This window comes from Lepisma saccharinum, chromosome 2 (assembly GCF_977018435.1).
Source record: "Lepisma saccharinum chromosome 2, izLepSacc3.1, whole genome shotgun sequence".
Taxonomy (NCBI): domain Eukaryota; kingdom Metazoa; phylum Arthropoda; class Insecta; order Zygentoma; family Lepismatidae; genus Lepisma; species Lepisma saccharinum.
The window spans coordinates 39,363,884-39,388,022 of record NC_139230.1 but is presented as its reverse complement, the minus strand read 5'-3'; the positions used below and the strand labels follow the sequence as shown (position 1 = coordinate 39,388,022).

General features: G+C 38.1%; 1 protein-coding gene across 4 annotated transcripts in view; it reads right to left on the bottom strand.

The window, feature by feature from the left end:
* Positions 1–24,139, bottom strand: part of ras (Inosine-5'-monophosphate dehydrogenase ras) — a 101,101-nt gene that overhangs the window by 28,789 nt on the left and 48,173 nt on the right. For all 4 annotated transcript variants that reach the window (XM_083117298.1, XM_083117299.1, XM_083117296.1 and 1 more), the window contains 4 exons: positions 17,733–17,823; positions 13,982–14,221; positions 8,145–8,301; positions 5,237–5,380 (listed from right to left, as the gene is read on the bottom strand). In XM_083117298.1, coding sequence (XP_082973424.1) covers positions 5,237–5,380; positions 8,145–8,301; positions 13,982–14,221; positions 17,733–17,823 — 632 coding nt within the window. The remainder of the gene's footprint in view (positions 1–5,236; positions 5,381–8,144; positions 8,302–13,981; positions 14,222–17,732; positions 17,824–24,139) is intronic.

Genomic DNA, 24,139 nt, shown 5'->3' with positions numbered 1-24,139 from the left:
GCAATGTATATCCAAATGATGACCATGAAATAAAAATTAAATTTCAATATATTATCTTTTCACATTATATAAATTGAAAACAACAGACAGAATTGCTTTTCATCTCGTTGCTACGAACAAATGTGGAGCAAGTGGGCTTTCTTGCCACATGTGGCCATCTGCCCTTTTAACTGCATCCAGCCAGCAGCTTTGACACAGAAAATGAGCTGAAAGTTTTGGTTACTAAACTAATTGTTGCCCCAGAGAAGTATTGTTGAGATGCTGTAATTGACTAATACCGTAATATTCTTTTATCACTCCTGTGCTCCTGCCATGAATTATTGCCTGAACTCGGCCACATCCATAACAACCCTTATGTGCACTTTTCCTTCCCAGTTTTCCTTTGTTATGAAGTTGATATACATTGCAGGCACATTATCTTTTGTATACAGAGGAGACTGTAAAATCAGAAGTCATGAGTTCGAATGTTTGGTAAGATCTTTTATCGACTACATAAAATCATGCTCATTGTTGCACTTACTCTGATTGTAAATGAGCAAAATAAAATGATACCGAGAAAATGACATTCGTATAAAGATTGGATAAAAGCTACAAAAACTACAGTACATGGCAAGTCCCGGAAGAAACCAGTCTGCAAGGAGGCGTGCCTACCATTATATGCAACACACACATCAAGCCCAGGTGTTCGACATTGCTTAAGCGAGCTTCACGCCACAGCTGTGCACAGGCCTCGATGCCTGCCAGGTTTTTCTCTTTACCCAGGTACCCGTGAGACTATTTAGTTCTTGCAGTTACACGCAAGGACTACTGTCAGCGTTGCCAAAGGCCATTATATTTCACTACGCATAGAAATATTTGAATTTCTGCTAGGCACAGGTGCCTTGAGGTTGTATAACCATTGGCGTAGCAAGGGGTGGACAAAGTGGGTGACCCGCCTGGGCCCCGCATCCCATGAGGTTTATACGAAAAACGTAATAAATTGAAGTGAGAAAAATAGAAAATGCTAATTTTTGTGGGCAATAAAATTGAAACATTTGTTTTTATCTGGCTTTATATTCTAGTTTAACATTATAATTTGAATGAATACATCAAGTTAGAGGCTGGCGGGAGCTCTAAGCTTAAGGGGCCCCGAAAAAGTCAAAATAATTCTCATTTCTCATGTAAAACATTAACGCAAAAATTGCTAGGACATTTTTATCCATTTATTATTTTCTTGAATAAAAAGTGCTTTGTCTTGGCTTTTCTTCTGTCTCGTGACCTTGCAAAGCCTACCTGATTTTAAAATGTTAATGATAAAGCACTTCAAATTGCCATGGAGCAAGGTATGGGGCATTTAAATGCTTGTGTTGATTTTAACTGAAGGGCATGTATAATATTAGCAGTTCTCCCTGCCTTCCTACAACTTCAGATGAAGCTATTGCCCTCTGTAATGGACCCGAAGATGATTTATCTTACGAATTTCCTGATCAAGTTCTAAGTTTCAGGAACATGCTTAAATCTGAAATAAAGCGCTTTGGCAAAGTTTCTTCTCCTTGATAACTCTACACTAGCTTCCAGTGTTATCTGTATCCTGTACTGCCTTCTGTTTGTTTCCTACTCTTCAAGTAACATCCACGAAAAAAATAACTATCTTTCTCAAAATTTAAACTTAGGATAAACTTCAGGAAGGTATGATTCAGCCCAAATTTAGCAGACTCCGTAATCTCACTTTTGAACGTGAAGGGCAAGATTTAATGATTTTGTGAGTAAAAGTATCATTTGATGCCCAGAAGACAGCTTTGTGTTAAGCAAGGTGGTTTGATTTAAATCAGGTTGGTTTATATCAAGATTTAAATTGTGGAATTCTATTTTTAAAAAAACACTTATTGAAATGACTTTGAATAAAATTACAGAATAATGTACACACAAATTTGTAGATATTAGAATCACTTTTTGTGAAAATACCTATAACTCGTAATCATTTAATGGTGTTTATTAGGAGCAAATTTTTTAAATAGAATAATATAAAAAATACTAATCATGTTAAATCGTAAATAGTGTCATTATCATTAAACTGTAAATAAATATGGCAGCTGGCTATCATTAAAAACACTAAAATTTGGCTACAAAGATTGTAAAAAATATTTTAAGTTATAATTATAGAGTACATCCAGAATATTTTATTTTCACTAAGAAAAGTTACTGAAATTATGATAGTTTCATTACCACACACTACAAACATTTTCATATTAGGTTCATTATGTTCAGTTCCAGAAACAGAAATGCATATTTACATGTAATTTGTTATTTGCTTTAATCAAACTCCTCAAATATTTTACAGGGCCGTTTATCAGAAAAAGCCTTTCTATATAAAAAATATGTATGGTGCCAAAAAACATGCAAGCAATTTTAAGCGTGTTTCTTAAAAAATAAAAAAAGATAATTTAAATAAAAAAAATCAAAAGTTATAAATAAAAATATAATTTTTTTCCACCCAGCTGTTAAGAGGTGCGGGGGAGGGGATAAGTAAGTATTTGTCTTTTCTCCTTTTGAATACATACCTAAATGTCAAAGAAAAATATGTTGTAATATGTGAAAATTCACAGGTATGGCATCGATTTGTATAATTATTAATGTTAAGTGTAGCCACAACCAGCCACTCCAAGTAATTACATATATTTCCTGGAAGAATCTGACTGTACTTGTGGGACACAAATTTGTTTCTTGCGATGCGTACTTTACGATTTTGTTACGCCACTGCATCAAATATTTAATATTACAAGAACATTAAGATGTAACAACAAAATAAGATTCACAATTATTATTTTTAAAATTCAAAATTAACTGGTACAATTAATGTGCAAACAAAGTCAAAATTGCTAATTAAAAAAAGTCTACACCAAAGATTTCACACTTATGGGGCAAATTACTATAGTTTTAAGATTTGTTGATGTTGAAACCGATTGTCTCGAAGAGCTTGTAGGCAGACATTTTGGGCTCCTAGACAGGATTGTGGTTTAGTGCACCCCCTTAACCCCGCTCATTCATGCACCAACATTTTATATGCGTCCTTCGACATTTTCCACTTAACCCATGGTTTGTAACATTTATATCCTTCAAATTTTGAAATTAGGAAACAATGACACATTAAATAATATATAGGTTATATTTAAAGATTCTTAGTTTGTATTTCTGATTTTTTAAAAAAAAGTTTAGCTTATTTAACCTTTTGAGTCCCAAGGCCATTTTCACAAGTAAGCCTCTCGGTCCCGAGCCGATTTTGAGCAAAATGCAGAGTTTCAATTAAATGAGTGTAGATCGCAGACTAATTGCCCTAGAGAGAGGAGTGATATACCGCTGTACGCGGAATGAACCAGAGATTCACACTATATGAAATTTATGCAAATTCGGCGTATATGGGGCAGGGGGAGGGGGCTAACTCTCAAAATTCCAAAATTTCGGGGAAAAAATATTTGGTTCCCAAACCCTCCCCCCAAGAAAAGAGTACATGACAGTGTCGACATGCACATGGAAATGATCGCTGACATGTAAGGAACACAAAGTATTTGCATTATTATCATATGACCAATGTAACTTGAGTTGTACCCCCAAAAGGAATGGTCGGCATGCCACTGATTCAAGCTTCAAAATGCAGTGGTACCTTGAAATGACTATAGCTCAGAAACTAAATGCCCTAGAGATATGAAAGATATACCGTTGTATGTGGAATGAATCACAGATTTAGGCGATATATAATTTATGCACATTCGGCGTATATATGGAGGGGGAAAGGGGGGAAACCCCTGAAAATACTTCTTTTTTAAAAAAATGGGGTTTCCATTTTTGAAGTATATAGTAAAGATCTGCAGTTGATTTTTCATAGAAGTGCAAGAATAATCACACTTCAAGTATGCAAAATCTTGATATTATACCTATAGTTGATTATGAACTGTAGGGTGTTACATTCTTGCAAAATGGAAGAAAAAACTATACTTTTTAGTGAAATTATCAATATAATAAGAAAATGAAGTGAAGAATAGTTTTCTGATAAGGCTCATCAAAAAATTGATACTTCAAGCTTTCCAGTGAGGTATATTTGATCTTTTTTTCTTCCATGGAGTACAATTTTTCAAGCACTCAAACCATGGGCTCAATATTTTTGACGTCGATAGTAGTCTGTTTAGACACTTGCTGAATGATCTTTGTAGATTGCCTGGGGAGGATTTTCAATGATTTCATTATTTCTGCTCACTGAAGTTCAGCCAGGTCTTGGTTGGCATGTCCCTACTTCTAAAATGGAGAAACTACCCTTACAGCCTTGGATTTTACCTACAGCATCACTATTAGGAGCTTGGTAAAACATAGCTTCCATTTTCTTCAAAAGGAACCCACCCCCCCCCCACACACACACCTACCTACCTACCTCCCTCCCTCCCTCCATGTGGCACAAAGAGTACCAAACTTGTTTGTACACACCAGTGGTGTGCCCAGGATTTTCAAAAGGAAGGGGTTATGTATACATTTTCTTGGTAGTCCGCCCTAATTTTCTCATATTTTCCTACCATTGTAACAAACGGGGGGGGGGGGCTACCCCCCCCCCCCCCCTTGGGCACGCCACTGGTACACACTAAGCAAAAGCAGCTACAACAACCTTTAATGACACACAAACATTATTCAGCATGCAGGCAGAGGAAATTTACTCATGATATTTTGTGAAAATGTCTGTAACTAGAAAAATATATGTGCACTATTAAATTCATTTATTCTTGGGTACATAACCCCTTGTATAACTAGGTGCTTGCTGGGAATAGTCTTATTTTTCATTATATTGATGATATATGGCACAAGTTATCAGCATATTTATATACAGGTGTAGAACAGACACTAAATTTATCATATCTCAAGTGCACCATTCAACATTGTGTATTCTGAAGAATAAGTATTGCTGAATGTTAACATTCACTGTAAACTACTGCATGAAGAAATAAAATAGAAATTCTTTCCAATTGGCTTCGTATGTTACAAGGTCAAAAAGATTGCACATCCTACTGTACAGTCATGGAAAGAAATACTTCCCATAAAACTACTGATATTAATGCTCTTTGGGAGAAGTATTTTCTTCCATGACTGTACACATATTAGCTATTAAATTGACTGAATATTCACTAATAAAAAACATTGTTTCCTACTCAACAAAACAAAGATGATTCAAATTTGCATACAGATATTTACTATAATTTATTGTAAATCAGCTTACCTGAGTATAGACAGACTTTTTGCTCCTATATCTTGACACCCATGACGGATACCACTTTGCAGATATGGAAGAAATCTAAGTACTGAACCCTTATCAACAATTGAACCACTAACACCTTGAGCAACTTTCAATTTGTCCACTTCGCTGAAATGTATTAAAAAGAAAGAATAAAACAATACTACTATTACTGCTAGTAAAAACTAATATACACATTGTGGCCATTGAATTATGACCACCGCTGCTTGTAGTGAAATACATTTGTTGACGATGTGTTTAGTGAGAGGGTGCTGCTAGCTGATGTGTGGTGCAGAGATAAGATGTTGCAAGTTCAGCACATAGTGTGGTTCGAAATGGGGAAACGGAAGGACATGACAACAGTTTGCCAAAGGTTAGATCATCGGGGTCAGAAGAGCCGGTTCATCTATTTCACAAACTGATGTGATGGTGGGGTGTTCAAGATCGGCGGTAGTGAAAGTGTTAAAGGAGTGGCATCAACATGATGAAATGGTGTTCCAGTGACAGAACTGTACAGGGCAGCAGATGATTGATGCCAGAGGGGAGCAGTGGATAAAAAGACTCATGCAAGCCAACAGACGCACCACAGTGCAACCACTGACATCTGAATACAGCACAAATCAACCAGGGACTGTATTTACCAGAACTATTCATCGCACACTGTCGCTTATTGGGTACACCAGCAGATGACCCTGTCGCCACACACTCCTGATTCGAGAGCATAAGTGCAAATGACACATGTGGTGCAAAGAACTTGTGAATTGGGAGTGTGGAAAACTGGGAGAAGGTGTGTTGGTCCGACGATGCCTGTTTTTAGTGCATTCTGTGGCTGGTCGTGTGAAGGTTTGGTGTACAAGAAATTGTTCTTCCATCTTGCACAATGTCAAGGGTACAGGCCTGTGGGAGTGGCTGTATGGTGTGCGGAATGTTCACATGGCAAGATCTTGGACCCATGGAGCATGTAGAGTATCGCTGCTCTGGTCAGTCCTATAGTCGTCTTCTAGCAGACACAGTACATCCCACTATGTTGCATTTTTCGCCTGATGGTTCTGGTATCTTCCAGGATGATAATGCAACATGTCATCCGGCTCGTGTGGTACAAGATTGGTATGAGGAACACTCATCTGACTTTCAACAAATGGTGTGGCCTCCAAATTTGCCTGATTTAAATCTGATAGAGCATATCTGGGATTATATGGAATGAAAAATTAGGCGCCAGGAGACATCAATCACATCAATACCAGCACTGAATGCTGCATTGGACTCAGCATGGCTATCAATACCTGTGGACTACTCCAGACATCTTGTGGAATCTATGTGATGTGGGATATCTGCTGTGATGAAAGCAAAAGGTAGTCCAACACACTACTTGGTGGGTGGTCATAATTCAATGGCCCATAGTGTATATACACTAGGGCTGAGCCAATACTGATGTCAATGTATCAGTATCGGAAAGTATCACTTGAAATTCATGTACTGATACCAGCCGATACTTTTCCGGAATTTTGGTCTTTCACGGGGTCCACAAAAATGCTGCACAACACTTTCGCAGTCTAATTATCCTGGAAATTATGCAAAATTCAAATTTTCTTTTTATTTTGCACCAATTTTGCACAAAAAACTATATTTCGTGATTACATTATATCTATTTTAATATTCTGATGCAATTCTTAAATATTCTAAAGCAAATTTCTTGGTAAATCGATGCATACATTTTGAGAAGAATATTTACACATCAATATTGATCAATATTTTGAACAAATTTTAATTATTACAATTTTCAAGTATCTGCATCAGTATCGGTGGGAATCTGTAAGAGTATCTGCATCAGTATCGGCTCAGCCCTAGTATACACTTTATAGCCAAAAGTCACCAGAAACCCATGCTCCAAGTGAAGTTGCCCAGTATGATGTCAACGAGAGTGACTAACACTGTGTAAGTGAAGTTCATGGAAAACTTTGAACAGGGATCTATTGAATTTTACTCCAAAAGGGAACAAATCTGACCTCAAATAGCTTAAGTATTTTTTTGGCAAAGTACTGGGTTGTCACTTGAGACATTCAATTACTGAAATTAAGCAAACATTGAGCCAAGTTCAATTTCACAAAATATATAAAATATTAAATCAAGTTAATGACTTAACAATATGCATGTAGATAACTAGTTAGAGAGTAACAGAGCAGTGTGTGTGTGCATGTGTAGCAAGTACAGTCAACAAGTTTAGTAGTACTGCGTAATTTATACAGTGCAATTTTGATGAACCCTTTTTTCATGTGTTGTAAAATTAAGTTACAGTGAAAACTTTCCTAATAAGAAGAATTCAAGACTAATTACAAAAGCGATAGAAAATTCTACTTAAAAACAATCAACAGGGTTGGCCACTCTAGGACCATGATAAAATTCAAGTACAATTCCAACTTTTCAAGGAGAACTTTCCAAAAATTCAAGGATATACAAGCAGATGTTTTAACCTTATGTATTACAACTTCTCACCATCCACACACATACATTAACAATATAAAGGGTCTGTGTGATTTCAGTGTATCCAAAAATTATAATTCAATTAAATGGTATATACGGTATTTAAAATATTTAATTTCAGGTGCAGAGTTTACATTTGCAATTTCGCATATTCAAAGTCGAAAAACATCTACAAACACAAGTCATCTGTTATGGGATATATTAATCTACTAAAAATTATTCATTATTAAATGTATACATTCAATGGGATTTGGATTAATAAAACTTGTAATTTTTCACATCTACGGAGAAAAATTCACACAGAATTCCCGGTGAGTTGCCAAACCTGAATCAAATAATGTTAGTCAAACTGCAGCTTGGACGAGTGTACAATAACTTGGCATTAAAAGGAGTAACATTGCAAAACACAAACCTGTGAAAATAGCGATCCATGGCTCCTCCTTTGGCATCCTTTCTATCCATTGCTTCAAGGCTACCCATCCCACGATACTTTTTAAGGCGCACACCATCTGAGAAGAAATATTCCCCTGGAGCTTCTGATGTCCCAGCCAACAAAGAACCCATCATCACTGAGAAAAATTTAAAGATTAATAACTCGTCATGTGTAAATGTAACATGAAAATAAAACACAATACTTCATATATGTACAAGTACACACTAACAAGGAGAGGGCACGGTTTGGGAAATTGAGTATGGGATGGGACTATGTGTAGTGGTACGGTACTATATAGATAGAGGCACATATTTTTGGTAAATAAAAAAGCAAAATTTCGGTACAAAAACAGTCGATTTCGGGTTCAAAAGCGGTAAAAAAAAATAAAAAAATTTGGTGTTATAGCGATGAATAATCACATCAAAAGTGCTATATAAAATGACATTTTGGTTTCAAAATTGTGAATATAATCCAAAATTTGATTTGAAAAGTGCACTTATTACAAAAAATAAACTTACCCCTTCTAATAGCACATTTATGTAGTTACCAGAGTATTAAGTTTATTCCTGTGTAAAGGGGTCCATTTTTGCTTCTCAAATATTTACAGCAGAATTAATCAATTTTCCGTGAATTGCATAACTCACAGGATACTTCAGACTTCAGAAAGTGTCGCGTCTGTATATAAGCGGTATATAAACAGTAAATTTCGCATTTTGCAGTTCATTTCGCATTATTTCGTGACAAAACAACGTAGAAAAATGCACCTCACACCTTTCAGAAACATGAAAAATGAACATTACAGCATGTTATTTCATATTTCGTGTTTTCGTCAAAAACGAAAATTGCATGCCTCTATATATAGATATTGATATGCCAAGGTACTAGCATGCACTGGCCAGCCATTTCTGAGGAAAAAGTGCTTCAAAGCTGCGCCTCATAAGTCAAAGGTACTATACAATTGCCAAGTGGCCGGTGACATGGTGATTAAGTATCAGTTTCACATGCCAAAGGTTCTAGGTTCGATTGCTCCTACTTTTTCCTTTTCCATAACTTCTAGTAACTATTTATTGCATTTCATTTATTCCAAAAATTTGTCTTATTTGCTGTGCAAATTGTCGAGAAATATTTTGTTTGCACATGCATATGCACATCGCACTGACCACTAGTACCACTTACGGATGCCATCAGAACTTATTCTCTGGATGCACCTCATAGTTTACTAGCTTTGAACATGAGCATATGTCAGTTTAAATCATATGCCCTGAGTGCCAAATATCCATAATGTAATTATAGCTTCCAAAGGAAAGCCCACTTCTTGGATGGAGCTTTCTTCACTCTTCTTGCTTCTACCTTTCTCTTGTCTGTCTCACTAACATCAAACTTTGAGCTATAGCCCTGTTGCCTCTTTCCTGCGTGTACCACAGAACATGCAATTTGAAAGCAGTAGTATAACTAGTTACCTTTTCCACCTTCATCTTGCGCTCCTCTACTAGCAAAGTTACAAAACTGAAAGGTCAGAAACCCTAAACATGGTTGGGAAGGGGGTTGATTGGGCAAGTGATTCATTGTATTCACACAATGATATTTGTCTTGGTTCACATAGCAACAGCTTTATAACTAAGAACCAGCTGGATCAATATATAAAATGCAACCATCAGAATCTGCCATTTTTGAGTACTCCGACTGCAAATTAATATTTTTTGTAGAATCACAGACTCCAAAAACAGAGATTCTGACTTCAATTTTTTGTCTAAAAGTGTCTAAAAACACTGAAGAAAAATCAAGATCTCTATCAAAGTATATCTGCAACTCCTATGGGCCTAACACATGAGCCCTCAAAGAAAATCTAGACCTAAAAATTTCTACAAGGGCACAGGCCGAATCCTTGATTGACATTAGTTGGTAACCATCCACCCACACCCCATTGTCCATAACTTGAAAACAGGAGCTAATAAGTGATTTTGATGTGCATATTCATTTTCAGTATGCCAAAATTAGTTAAAAGTTGCTACTTTTGCCTCAAATACACTAAAAAAGAAAAATTTGTTGTCAAGTGTAACAAGACCTGATACAATAATTAGTTTTCCTTGAATGTTACGAATATTATGTAGAATTTAGTTGACAGAAAACAAATTTTCAAATCTAAAAAAAATATAATAATTTATATGTAATTATATTGAAAGTATTAATTAAAATATAGTATGTGGCCACGTTCAAATACATACGAGGTTTGTCCAAGAAGAAACCGAACTTTTTCAAAATAAATTTATTTCCCTTGTACGCAGCTTAATCAAATTTATCACCTTCAAAGTAGTGTCCCTCGCTGCTAATCCAGCACTCCCAGTGCATCTCACACTGTTCGAATACATTCTAGAACACATTTTGTAAAACAGCCTGCAAGTCCCGAAGCAAATATTCATTAATCTCTTCAGTTGACTGGAAGCTGCATCCTTTCAGGGTGGATTTTTAACCTGGGAAACAAAAAGAAGTCCGCAGGTGCCAAATCATCTGTTATGACATTCTGCAGGAAGCTATCATCCTCATTTGCTTAGTTCAAAAGATCTTTACCAATGTCATCACGTGTTTCTTTTTGTTCATCTGTCAGCAACTGTGGAACAAATTTGGAAGCAACCCAGTGCATGTTGAGTTTTTCCACCAAAATCATATGATAACATTTTGCTTATTTCCACTTCTGCTATCTCACGGACGGTCAGCCAATGATTTTGCTGCATAGTCTTCAATGAACGTTTTGCCTGCTTTGAACTGCTCATATCACTCATAACATTGTGTCCGGCTCATACAGTCTTCCCCATATGCTTCTTGCAACATTTTGAGCATTTCTGTAAATGTCTTGCCCAATTTGAAACAAAATTTGATGCACACATGTTGCTATTAGAGTATCTTAATTTTCCGACAGAAAATTGCCGCAACCATGCAACACGACTTCACTTAACTGCTCACAGAATGAAAACTAAACAATTTAGACTGGTGCACTCAATGGTGTGGTACTTATGAAGGATCCCTCTATGCGGTGTTAGTAAGTTGACCAATGCAAATGTTTCATTTGAATTTGAATTTAAAATTTTGGGAGCGTCAGCACTTAGGCTACTTTTCTCCCGTCACATTATACGGGGGCCAGCCCCTTATCATTACAAATAACAACTCTAACGTTGCATAATTAAAAACCCTAAAATGTTCTGACTTCTGTTAAAAGCTGAGGCTGCAAACTGACACTCAGCATACACAAGGACAAAAAAACAGGACAACACACACAAGGACCAAAAAACAGGACAACACACGCAAAATTATACTGGCCATAGTGCCAGTCGCCAGAGCCTCGTTAGTCTTTAGTCCAGGGTGCACTACGTGGAAGTGAGGTTGACTTTTGGGTGCCTATGTGGAAGGTACCCCTTACACCCCACAAATTGTTTCATTCGTGGGCAAGTTTGAAAGTTTGGTTTATTTTTGGACAAACCTCATATTTAGTTAATTTTGATGTTGAAAATCAAACGTTATCATAAATACAAATGTATTTGTATTGCTGAAATAAGAACAATGATGTTCAATAAGCAAATGTTTGATTGTATTTTATTTTTACAGTTATTTCTTCCTCGATCCCCATTGTAATTTCTTGCCAGAAACAAAGTCTCTTGACTACTAATAGCGATGTTCCATGTCATGGGTATCTCTCTGGCTTAAGCAGCTACCTTACAAAGCCAGGACAATTTTACAATATCTAATGTATCATGTGTCATTCATGTTTTAACTCCTGGAAATCCCCTAATTTACACCAATTTAAGTGTGTAATAACAAAAAAAAAAATGATTGAACATTCAATAAATGTCCTAATATGAAGAAGGGTCAGGGGAAAAAAAACAGGTTAAGAGAATGCTCATCAAACTACAGAAAAAAAATAATTAATTGAAAAACATCACTAAACATGTAAATTAAAAAACAAAACAAAACAATGCTTTGATGAATGGAAGTGTCAAATATATGAAACAAAAGAAAGCATGTTCTAAAGTCCAGCACAGCATCAACATGGCAGGAAATGACACCACTACCTCAATTATGACAGAAAATTGACTTACCAAGTTTTCTCTCCTGCCCCTTCATGTGACTCCTTATCATATAATGGATAAAAGCAAGGAGGGCCAAAAGGGCTAAGTAAAAATCAAATAAGGTAAAAGGAAACACTCACCGGACAGTAGGAAAATTCAAAATTTTCGCTAATTTATAGCATCATCGGTGTGAGAAGAAACAGAAGACAGAACCGGAAGTTGGGGTCCTGCAGAGTTGCCAGGTCCCCATTGAAGAAGAAGCGGTGCGTAGAACGAAAAAAACACTGTTTCGTCACCAGGCTCGTCGTAAACTGTGAGTGTGTAGGATGAGTTGGGAGGGAGGGTGGGTGAGGGTTGGGCATTACTGGGTGGCCTTGTTCAGGCCAGGTGGAGTGGTTGCACTCATGGCCGATATATAGGCCCTCTCCCATCTTCTGCGAACAGAGGTGTTGACTGGTTGGGGTAGGAGGTGGATGATCGCTACCCGGAAGCAGTCGTTGAAACTGATGTTGTGGTGGTTGGTGTGGACGGCGACAGTGAAGTCCAGGTTGTGGGTGGAGGAGCGGTGGTTATTGATGCGGAGGTTGAGGGCCGTTGATGTTTCCCCCAGGTAAAAATCACCACAGATGTTGCAGGTGAGGATGTAGATAAGGTTTGAGGCATGGCAGGTCCCTTTGGGATGGAGGGTAAATTTGCCAGTGGCCGTGTGCACCTGGAGGGTGTGAGAAGTGATGAGGATGGGACAGGTCTTGCACCTGGGTCGGTTGCATTTATGGGCAGGGGGTGTTGGATGTGTGGTGAAGGAGTGTTGTGGACCAGGATGTTTTGGAGGTTAGGGGGGCGTTTGAAAACCACCCTGGGTTTGTCGGGAAATATGTTTTTGGTTTCGGGATCAATGTGGAGGATTGGGAGAAGAGAGTGCAGTGTGTGCCTGATTTTGTTGAGGTGGGGATGATATTGGGTGATGAGTGCAGGTGGGTTGGTGGCAGCAGGTTTCTTGGTGGTAGTGGTATGTGAGGCAGCTCGTGATATTTGCTTGGTGACCAGGATGGAGGGATATCCACGGTTAACCAGGGCCTGGTGTAGGCGGAGGTTATAATTCTGGCGGGAGGTGGGTGAAGTGTTCAGGCGCTGTCCCCTGAGGGCCAGAGAGAATGGAATTGCTTTTTTGGTGTGGAACGGGTGGGAGCTGGAGAAGTGTAGGTATTGCATGTGGTTGGTGGGTTTTATGTGGATGGAGGTAGTCAGGTGTCCTCCCTCGATGTGCACGTCCACATCCAGGAAGGTGATCTGGTTGGGGGAGTGTGTCCAGGTGAATTTTAGGGAACGGAAGTGTGTATATAAGGAAGAGAGATCACCTTTTAATTTGAACTTGAATTTTTGGGTGCATCAGCAATTACTAAAGGCTATTTTGCACCTGTTATGTTATACGGGGTCCAGCCCTTTACCTTACCTATATTAACTGTAATGTTGTTTACTAAAATATTCTGACTTCGGTTAAAAGCTGAGGCTCTAAAAGGGCACTCAGCACATGCATGGACAAAACACAGATGCCAGTGCCTTGTTAGTCTGCAAAATGCAGTCCAGGGTGTAGTATGTAGAAGTGAGGTTGACAATTGGGTGTCCTACATGGAAGGATCACCCCTTACACCCCAGATCACCTTTAAAACATGATGAAATTTAAATATACATAGATTTACAATATAAGTACAGTTCAGAACAATAATATCAGCATGCTATAGCTTTCTTTCATACCTGTAGATGCTCCAAGAGCCAGTCCTTTAATAATATGACCAACAGACTGTATTCCCCCATCGGCAATTACTGGAACCCCGAATCTCCTAGCATACTCTGCTACTTTATAAACAGCTGTTCCTTGAGGTCGTCCAACAGCCATAACTTCCTGAGTGATACAAATAGAACCGCTTCCCATTCCTACTCTTAGGCCATCCACACCTGCATCTATTAAGTTCTTTGCTTGTGCTGCTGTTACAACTGAAATGAACAAAATGATTTCATGTTGAGGGGAATAAACAACGTGGTTGATAATATAAGACGTAAGCAAGTTACTAAAGATATATGTGCGAAACTTACTTGCCAAATGTTCTATTAATTTCGTTGGCCTCTGCCACCATCCACTTGGGAGGCCACCGAAATTAATAGAACATTTGGCAAGTAAGTTTCGCAGATATATCTTTAGTAATTCACTTACGTCTTATAAAATGATTTCATTAGTATTTTAACATGTACAAGCATAATGGTTTAATAATTGCAACAAATCTACCTTGATCATTTACAGTAGAACACATATTTTACATATTCCACACATTATACATTCAATTTTCATTGTCCAATAGAACAAAATGTTATAAAAGTTTCCTCAATTTTACATTTCCCTGTACTTAAATTTATTTTTTCCACCTGGGTCCCCTGAAAAATGTAAAATATAATTTCCACTGTAATTAAAGTATCAGAAAGGAGTGTTAAAACTACATCGATCTAATAAGTGGTCAAAAAAGCATTCCACTCAAAAGCATAAATCTAATTATTGCAAATTTGTGCTGAAACTACATCTAAAAAAAAATTTAAAAAATAATTTCCACCCAAAAACGATAAATCTAATTATAGCAAATTTTCTCATCTTTTAATACATTAATGCAATTTGCTAATTGATTACTTTGACATGCATAGTAAAGTCTAGATTGTATATAATCAGATTTTCTAGCAATTTGGAAGAACTAAATGGGATAACACACACTGGTGTTGACAGTTACTTAGAATAAAAGGTGGTCCATGGTTGAAGGATAGATTCTTAGACATGGAACAATTAATGACTTACAGTTGTGTGAAAATGTTGACATGAAAGAATATTTGAACAAATAATAATGTAAGCAGTTTATATGAAAGAATTGAAATGGCATAGGTAGAAACTGGCCATCTTACTCCAAATTGGGTACATGGCATGGAAGCATTATTTTCCCACAACGATTTAGGCAATATATTTGAACAAGAGCTCACATTTGAGGAATATATTACAATAATCTTTTAGACATAAATACCGTATTTACACATGTATAATGCACACCCTGGTTTTTGATGGGGAAAAGCAACTAACAATTGCATCTCATACATGAGGCATGGTACAATTCAGGTTCAGTAAATGGCTTACTTAGTTGTAGGTCAAAGCTGTTGCTATGCCGATCAAGAGTGAATGACATCATACCCATTCAATGAGTCATCTGTTGCTATGTGGACCAAGAGGAGAATATCGTCTTGTGTATACAATGAGTAACCAACCCATACCACCTTCCACACTCCCTCCACTGTGCTTAGCATCCCAAAGCTTTCACTGTAAACATCTTTATTCCGTAGTAGAAGAAAGCGAGATCAAAATTATGTTATAATTATTATGCATATTTGTGCATAACACACAACACAGTTTTTGGAAAAAAGTGTGCATTATACAGAGTAAATATGGTATTATTCTCCAATCTGGTCCATAACATCCCCAACTCATCCATCTAGAATTGACCGTGCTCATTTTTCATAGTTAGAGAGGCCATTAGAGAATACCTTCAACAAGCAATCTTTCCAAAATTCATCCCTTCTTTCTCTTTAATATACAACTTCTACATTAGTGTTGCACATAGATTGATTTGGTTATACAAAATTATTGAAGGTAAAATTCATGTGCTTACAGACAAGCCAAAACTAGATATTTGAAAATGCCCTTTTCTGATTATTTTCCACTCAAGTGCAGATATTTTTTCCTCACTCTACGCTTTCTCATCCATCAAAAACATGATGTTAGTACGCAAATTATGCTACCCTGAACATTTGCTAATTTTTAAATGTTGCCTTATTTTACTTACACTTTCTTGGTGATTTTTCTGCAAAATGGCCACTGTATGTTGTGTCTAGAATTCTTTCAATAAACACTACCTCCAACATGAGTTGCCAAGGGGTTGAAAGGAACTAACCTACTTTACAGAACACATTTTAAAGGGTTTTTCATTCTTCTCTCCTGGAATTCTCCTTCCCAAACCTATTCCAATTATAGTTCTTGGTATGGTCCCTTTCTATACAACTCACTTTGGATTGTCACTGCCCAAGAACTCTGATTACATCTTTCGTCAACAATACTTTCATATAGCTGCAACTCAGAATGCAATTTCCATTGTTTCATCATCATGCATAGAATCTGTCCTTAAGTCATTGACCAATATTCATGTTCACCCTAGCTAATAACCAAATTATCCTATTTTGTGAACAATTACACCTCATGCTAATAAAACAATACAGAAATCTTCTGTGTTGTCTAGGATATTTTAACTGTCATTTGCAGACATCTGAAACAATGCAGTAAATAATTACACTGTATGCAGCAGTGTGATGAGCAAATAAACACTTTTTTTTTTTATTAAACATTCACTAATATAAATTGAAACAAGGAAACATGTCTTGCTTGTTCTATTTACGGTAGTTTAAGTAAACATGCAATCTTTGCCATTGATCTGAATAACATTTTTTTACACTTGTTGCTAAGAAGCATGCATACAAAATGCAGAGAGAAAGGAAAGAGAATAATTCAAAATTATTTGTACAAAACAGCATTGACAGAAAAAAATAATATATTAAGACTACTCATTTAAAACAACAGTGCATGTGCATTTCACTTAATGTTGATGAAAATGCAAATTGTGTATGCAGATTATATCACACGGTTCTGAGCACAGGCTAATAGCTCAAATTGTTTCTATATTCAATCCTCCTGTGTAGCCAAATGGTTAGCACTCTTGCCTTTGGTGCAAGTGGTCTTGGGTTAGATTCCTGCCAGAATGTTGATTTTGACCTAGCATCAAAAGGGCAATGGAGAAGCTATTTTAGTAGGGTAGAGTGCCACATGGGAGACTTGGGTTCAATTCCCAGGGTGGGTGATCTAAGGTCTGAATTTTTCCAGCCTTGTATCCTGCAGAAAGTGGCTCTGGGGCTAAGGGGTTAAGGCAGCCAGAGCATGGTGATCACATCACCTCCAAAATGGCAGAGATCGAGAATGTGTGGGGCCCTACCTCCTCATCCCCTAAATGTGCCTTCATGGCACAGTGCCATATGCACCTTTACCTTACTTGTAAAGAAGTAGCTGAGACGTCTCAAAAGTCAGCAAAACCAGCTTGCCAGACGCTGGCCCACAACAAAGGGTTGTTGCACCACAGAGTTTAGTGATTCAACATTCCTGTAGTGGAGAGGGATGTAAAAAGTGAGATACAGCTAATAGTGTTTGCTTCAACCACGTAACTTGAAAAAAATAATTTTTATTGACATTTATAACTGCACCATTCACTTGTGTATACCCTGTACAACTTCATAACAAAAAGTCTTAAGTTGAACAGATGCACATGCTTAGGGAAAAAATGTGAGAGAAAAGAAGCAAAGAAGATAAAGTCTAATACAGAGATTTGACTCACGTACAGACACAACAAGTATTAACAAAATTAATTTCATATACCATTTCCACCAACAACTTGCAAGTCTGGAAAGTTTTGTTTTACATAACGTATCATGTCAATCTGGTAAGTTGAGTTGCCTTGTGATGAATCCTGCAAGAGAAAAAAAATAAATCTTACAAAAAAGAAAATGTGTTACTTGCTAAATTTATTTGTTGGATGTGTTTCACAAAATGGATTACAGCAGCCTCTAGAGAGCACTACTAACATCAAAGATGTCAAGAATGGAGTTCTTAAATGGCAAACAACTAAAAATATGTACAAACATATAAATCTGAAAGCAATTAAATTAATCAAAATTAAGTTGCTAACATACCGTATTTACGTGTGTATAGTGCACCCTGGTTTTTAATGAGTTACAAAAGTTACAATAAATTATATCTCGTATATAATGTGCAGTACAATCCAGTTTCAAGAAATGGCTTCCTTAGTTGTAGGTCGTAAAGCTGTTGATATGCTCATCGAGAGTGAATAACATCATACCTATTCAATGAGTCACCTGTTGCTATGTGGACCAAGAGGAGAATATCCACCTGTGTAAAAAATAAGTCTCCAACCCATGCCACCTCCCCCCTCTCCCTCCACTGTGTTTAGCATCCCAAAGCTTTCACTCTTTAACCACCATATTTGTTCTGTAATAGTGGAAAGCGAAATCGAAATAACATTATGGATTTGCAGTGTGCAGGAAGTTATTTTCTATTATTTCTTGCCCAACAAATACTGCTGATATGCATCCCATGAGACGGAAGGTGCATGCTCGAATTCCCCCAGAGTTGCACTGCTTTCCTTGGGAGTCACAGAACATTACATTACATTACATTACATTACATTACATTACATAGTGAAAAATCACGTGAAATGGCCTTCAAACATTTATACGTGGTTTTGCTCATTCCATCTTTACTTTTTCTAAAAGAATTTCAAAATATATACTTTTTTCGTGACTAACATAACTTTTATATGAGGCACATTCAGTACCTTCCAAATAGCAGTTAGCAGCACAAGATTTCTTCCATTAAGGAATTTACACACTCCATATACATATTATTGTATTTGGCCAGTAATACATTTTAATTAATGTTCTTTCATCCAAAACACCATAGAAATCTGAACGTTCCTCCATTTTGTGATGAACTTATTTCAACCGCATTTCACATTAGTGTCATTATCTTGACTGGAATACTGTTGACATATTAGGAAACTGCAGGATTTAAGCTTTACAATGATATATAACATGATTGGGTTGCGTAAACATGAAAAATCAATGCAAGTGTCCCAAAATCATGGAATGACCCTGCACTGTTTCATGTTGGCTGTCTGAATTATTCCGTGCATAATACACACCAGTTTTTGGGAGCAAAAATTTTGGAAAAAGTGCGCATTATACACGAGTAAATACGGTAGTTTGTGTTTTCAAGAGTCTAAGACTATCTTGCTTCTCTTTAGCACTAAAGAATTCATCCCAATTATATTCTTGCTATCATGTACTTACACAATAGATTAGCTCTGCTGGCTTCCTTATTCCTGCATATTAATTCTACTGATTAAGTAAGAGTACATTTTTAAACCTTCGACTCTCACACATACACCCAAAAAGGACTGAATGTAAGCTCTATTTCATCAATGCATTTAAAAATATATTCATGCATCACCAACTGTGATACTTGTACACATAGCACTTTAAGACTTGTAACTTTTTCTTTTTTTGTTTTTTAAAGTTTATTATCTGTCACAAAGGCATCTTCCCAATTTTCCTCCCAATACTGAGTTAACACTGAAAATGGAAAATCTGAGTTCCTACCAGGGATCTCACGCAGCACAGCTATGAAGTGTTAGCATTCACTTTATGGGAGCATGGATGTACAAGTATACTACAGCAATATATGAAAATCCCACACAGCATTGTTAAAAATTGTTATGAAGTCTCCTCTCTCGACTTTGAATTTATTAAACTGGCTAATCAAATTTTGAGTAGCATGCTTTTGTGGAAACAAAATGCAAACAGTCTGAAGATGCATCACAGAAAATAAATGTGAGTCTCATTCCATTTAACTGGTACACAAATGCAAGTAATAACAATATCAGTACAGGAACTCTAGTTAAAATAAACTTTTGTTTTAATTAAGTACCCCCCCAACTCCCAACCAGTAGGATTTTCAGAATACAGTCAAGTTTAAAATCCATGTACTCTAATTGTCCATTAACCATATTTAGTGGAGGTTTAACACATTGGGATCTCACAACGGGCATAGGCCGCAGTGCACTTAAAGTCAATGTGGACGAACAATGGGCTTAGCCCATCCTGCTGTATGCAATCGCTTTGCCGATTGAACTACGGGCTATGTTCCTACTTCGTCTCATGTGCATGTTCATTCAAGCCCCTTTGTTGAAATTTGGACCGCTAGGTGACTCATGTGCTATTTTTATCTTGCACCTGCGACTGTTTGTTGTCGGGTTGATGTATGTTGTTGCATTGTTTAGAATGGTGTCGTTAGATCCAGACTGCATAGCGGAAATTCTGCATGAGGATTCCACCTCAGAGTTTGAAGTTAGCGATTATTTTGATGATGCAGATGAATTTAAAGATTTGGAAGGTAGGTTATATTTGTAATAAATTATTGTTGACAATATAAACAGTGTTGCAAACTCTAGTATTTTATGACTGAAGTGAGAAGAGGTAATTTTTTGGGTCTATTCATCTTGCCTCTTGCTTAATTCTCCTACATGCACTGATGTATTTTTAGTTTTTCCATTTATTATTTTGTATAGTGTATGTCAAATGAAAATTTATTTTATTTATTTATTTGTTTAACTTTTACAGATGACGCAGAACCAACTGATACATACATCGTCTGGTCCTGTCCTGCAGCCACTTTTTCATACAAAAGCTAATTACCTGTAATTTGTAATTATTTTTTGTTATGTGCACTGCACATAAGAAGTATTATTATGCAAGATTCAAAAGATGTATTGATAGTTGATGTAGTTAATTATTGAAATTTCCAGATTATGAACTTAAACTATCTCTATTAACATTTGTTACAATGTTGTACTTTTTTTCACAAAACCTTGCTGAAAAAAATATTCAAGAATGTCTGAAAATGAAAAGAAAATTTAACACATTTTTGTTAATTGAAAAGAGGAAGTTTTGTAGATTTAAGAAATGTGTGGTAAATAAAAACAAATTAAAAATATTTTTTCCATGATTTTTTTAAAAACAACCAAAAACAATAAGTTGCTGACCAAGGAAGTTTATTAAGATAAAAACACTTAACAGGTAACATTTTGACCCTGTATCAGGGTCTTCCTCAGAGGAAGAACTAAACTAAAATGATGAAATATACTACACACAGAAAGATTACATACACATAGCAGGGTCACTAGCCACACAACAACAAATCAAGTTGACAGTCCTTATCTAGGAAGATTTCTCCAAAGGAATTAAACATTACTTACGTGAAATTTAGAAGATTTCGTACTTCCGCGTTGCACAATTTAATGGTTCAATCCTATTAATTTCGAAGATCCACTGTCTTCATTCACAAAAGGGTACGGCGTTTGAAGCGGAGATGGTAACGCGTCACTACTTTGTTTGTTCCCGGGCGGCGGTGGTTGCGATTTTTCCCGTTCGGCAGCACTGGCGCGCGCATCTTGGTTTGTGTCGTCTGCTTCCTGTTGTCCGGTGGCGTTGTCAGTTGGGGGTTGGGGGGCTGGGCAGAATTGCTCGGTAATGTGCCGTTCCTGTTCCCCGCGTGACTGGAGGGGGGTCGGGTAGGTGCATAGCATCTTTTCTTTTTCGGGTCGGGGATCTTTCTGAGGACAGGGTGCCAAGTTGGGTGTGCTTGCCCATTGTCCAGGTTTAGTGCTGGTTTCTGCTGGATGATGGCATGGGATTCTTTGATGGTGTTTTCTATGACAGAGCCGGTTGGGTGAAGTATGGATATGGAGGAGATGGTGTGGTTCGTGGAGTGGAGGTGTTGGGAGAGGCCTGATTTAGGTGTGTCGTTTTTGGCATCTTTTACATGTTCGTTAATCCGTTCTTGGACGGTGCGGATGGTTCTGCCAATGTAGGTGTTGTGGCATTGGCATGTGGTCTTGTAGACACCGGGGGATGCAAGTTTGGGTAGGTAGTATCTCTTGAAGTTGGGTAGTGCCCTTCCGATTTGGGATATGGGTTTGTGCGCTACTCGGATGTTGAAGGGTTTGAGGGCTTTGGCAAATTTTCCAGATGTGGTGGGGTGGTATGGAAAGGCGATCCATTTGGGTTTAGGATTTTGGTTCGGGTTATCTCTGTTTCTTGGGTGTCTGAACTGGGCTTCTGTTTTTGCGCACCACATGGATAGTTGGCGCTCGGTGTAACCGTTGTTTAAGCCTATTTCCGTTACGCACGCTATTTCATCTTGCAGGTCATCTTCTGTGCAGCTGTGTGTGAATGCTCTTCTGTAAAGGTTCATCCATACTCCAGCTTTCTGTTTTGGTGGGTGGTTGGATTTTGCATGGATATACTGGGTGCCCGAACCTGGTTTCCTGTATACGGACGTGACGAACTTGTCTTGGAGTCGTCGGATGCTGAGGTCGAGAAAGTTGAGGTGGCCATTTTGTTCCTTTTCAACGGTGAAGTTTATGTTGGGATGTATGTTATTGAGGGCAGTTAGGAGATGGGTTAGGTCCTCTTCCTGCTTGTAAATGACTATGGTGTCATCGGCATATCTTTTGTATCTTATATGAGCAAACTCTGGTTGGGTGAGAATTGACTTCTCGGCCACATGCAGCACTATGTTGGATAGGGGTGCGGAAAGGGGGTTGCCCATCGCTAGTCCCCCTGTCTGGTGGAAGAAACTGTCCTCGAACTGGAAATAGTTGTGGGTGAGGCAGGCTTGTAGAAGGTTGCAGATTTCATCAGTTACAAATGGAGGCATGCTATTGCTGAGTAGCCATGTTCTGGTGGAGTCAAGTGCAAGGCTGATCGGGATGGAGGAGTACATGTCCACTACGTCTATGCTGGCTAGTTTGCAGCTGTCGGCTTTGACAAAAGAGGTGACAAATTCTTTTGCTTCGAGGCTGTTTTTTAGGCAGTAGGTGAGTTTGTCATTGTGGGCGGTCAGTTTCTGGAGGAGCCATTTGGTCAGGTGGACACTTGGTTGATTGAAGCCGGCCACTATGATTCTCAAGGGGGTTCCTGGTTTGTGAGTTTTTGGTATGCCATATGCACAGGGAAGGCTGGGGTGGGTGTTCCTTAGTTTCTTCTTTTCACTATCTTGAAGGAGGGCGCAGTTATCTATGGCTCGGCGGATTGCTGTATTGTATCTGCTTGTGGGGTCACGTTTCAGCTTTTTGTAGCCATCAGAGTTTAGTTTTGCTTGCATTTTGTCACTGTATTGGCCTTTTCCCATTATGACGTATTGGTTACCCTTGTCCGATTTTATGCACCAACATTTGTTGTCCTGTAGCCACTTTCGGAATTCCTGTGTTGTGTTCCTTAGTTTATTGTGCACTGTGGGTTTAGGTTTGCTAGTAGGTTGGGCGTGTTGGCGGAGGATGATGGAAGCACAGGTAAGGCGTACACACTCGGCATCTTGGTTAGTTTTCGTTGCAAACGCTGTTTTTTCGGCAGAGCAGATTAAGTCTAGGGAGGGGGGGGAGTCATTTAGGAGGTTGAATTTGAGGCCGTGTTGGAGGAGGGAGTGGAATTCTGTCGGCACGGTGAGGTTGGTGAGGTTGATTATGGTGCTGGCGGGGGTGTTGGGGTTCACTGGTGTGGTGGTGAGGGCCGGAGGTTGGGCACCAAGGGTTTGCAGTTTCTGTGTTAGGATCGCTGTTTTCTTGTTTTGCGACGTTTTTAGCATGAAGTCGATGTTTTGCTGGGCTTTTTTCCAGTCGTCGGGGTTGATTTTCGGTTGTATGTAGTCACGGAGGGAAGCACATGTTTTTTGGAGTGATGCTATTTCACGATATTTATCACTGATCACTGCACTCATTGCCCGTTTTTCGGCATTGAACACGACCTTTTTAACACTATAGCTGGTGGCGGGTGTTTTCCACTTGAGGAATTTCGGGGTCACTTCACTGTTCCTGCATGCCTTGAGGAATGCAATATCCGCTTGTCGGGTTTGTATTTTCCTGATGTTACGCTCGTATTCCCGCATTTCCTTCCGTATGAAAGGTGTAGAATTCATGGTGGTTGCGGTAAACGCGGTTTAAAATTACTTACGTGAAATTTAGAAGATTTCGTACTTCCGCGTTGCACAATTTAATGGTTCAATCCTATTAATTTCGAAGATCCACTGTCTTCATTCACAAAAGGGTACGGCGTTTGAAGCGGAGATGGTACCGCGTCACTACTTTGTTTGTTCCCGGGCGGCGGTGGTTGCGATTTTTCCCGTTCGGCAGCACTGGCGCGCGCATCTTG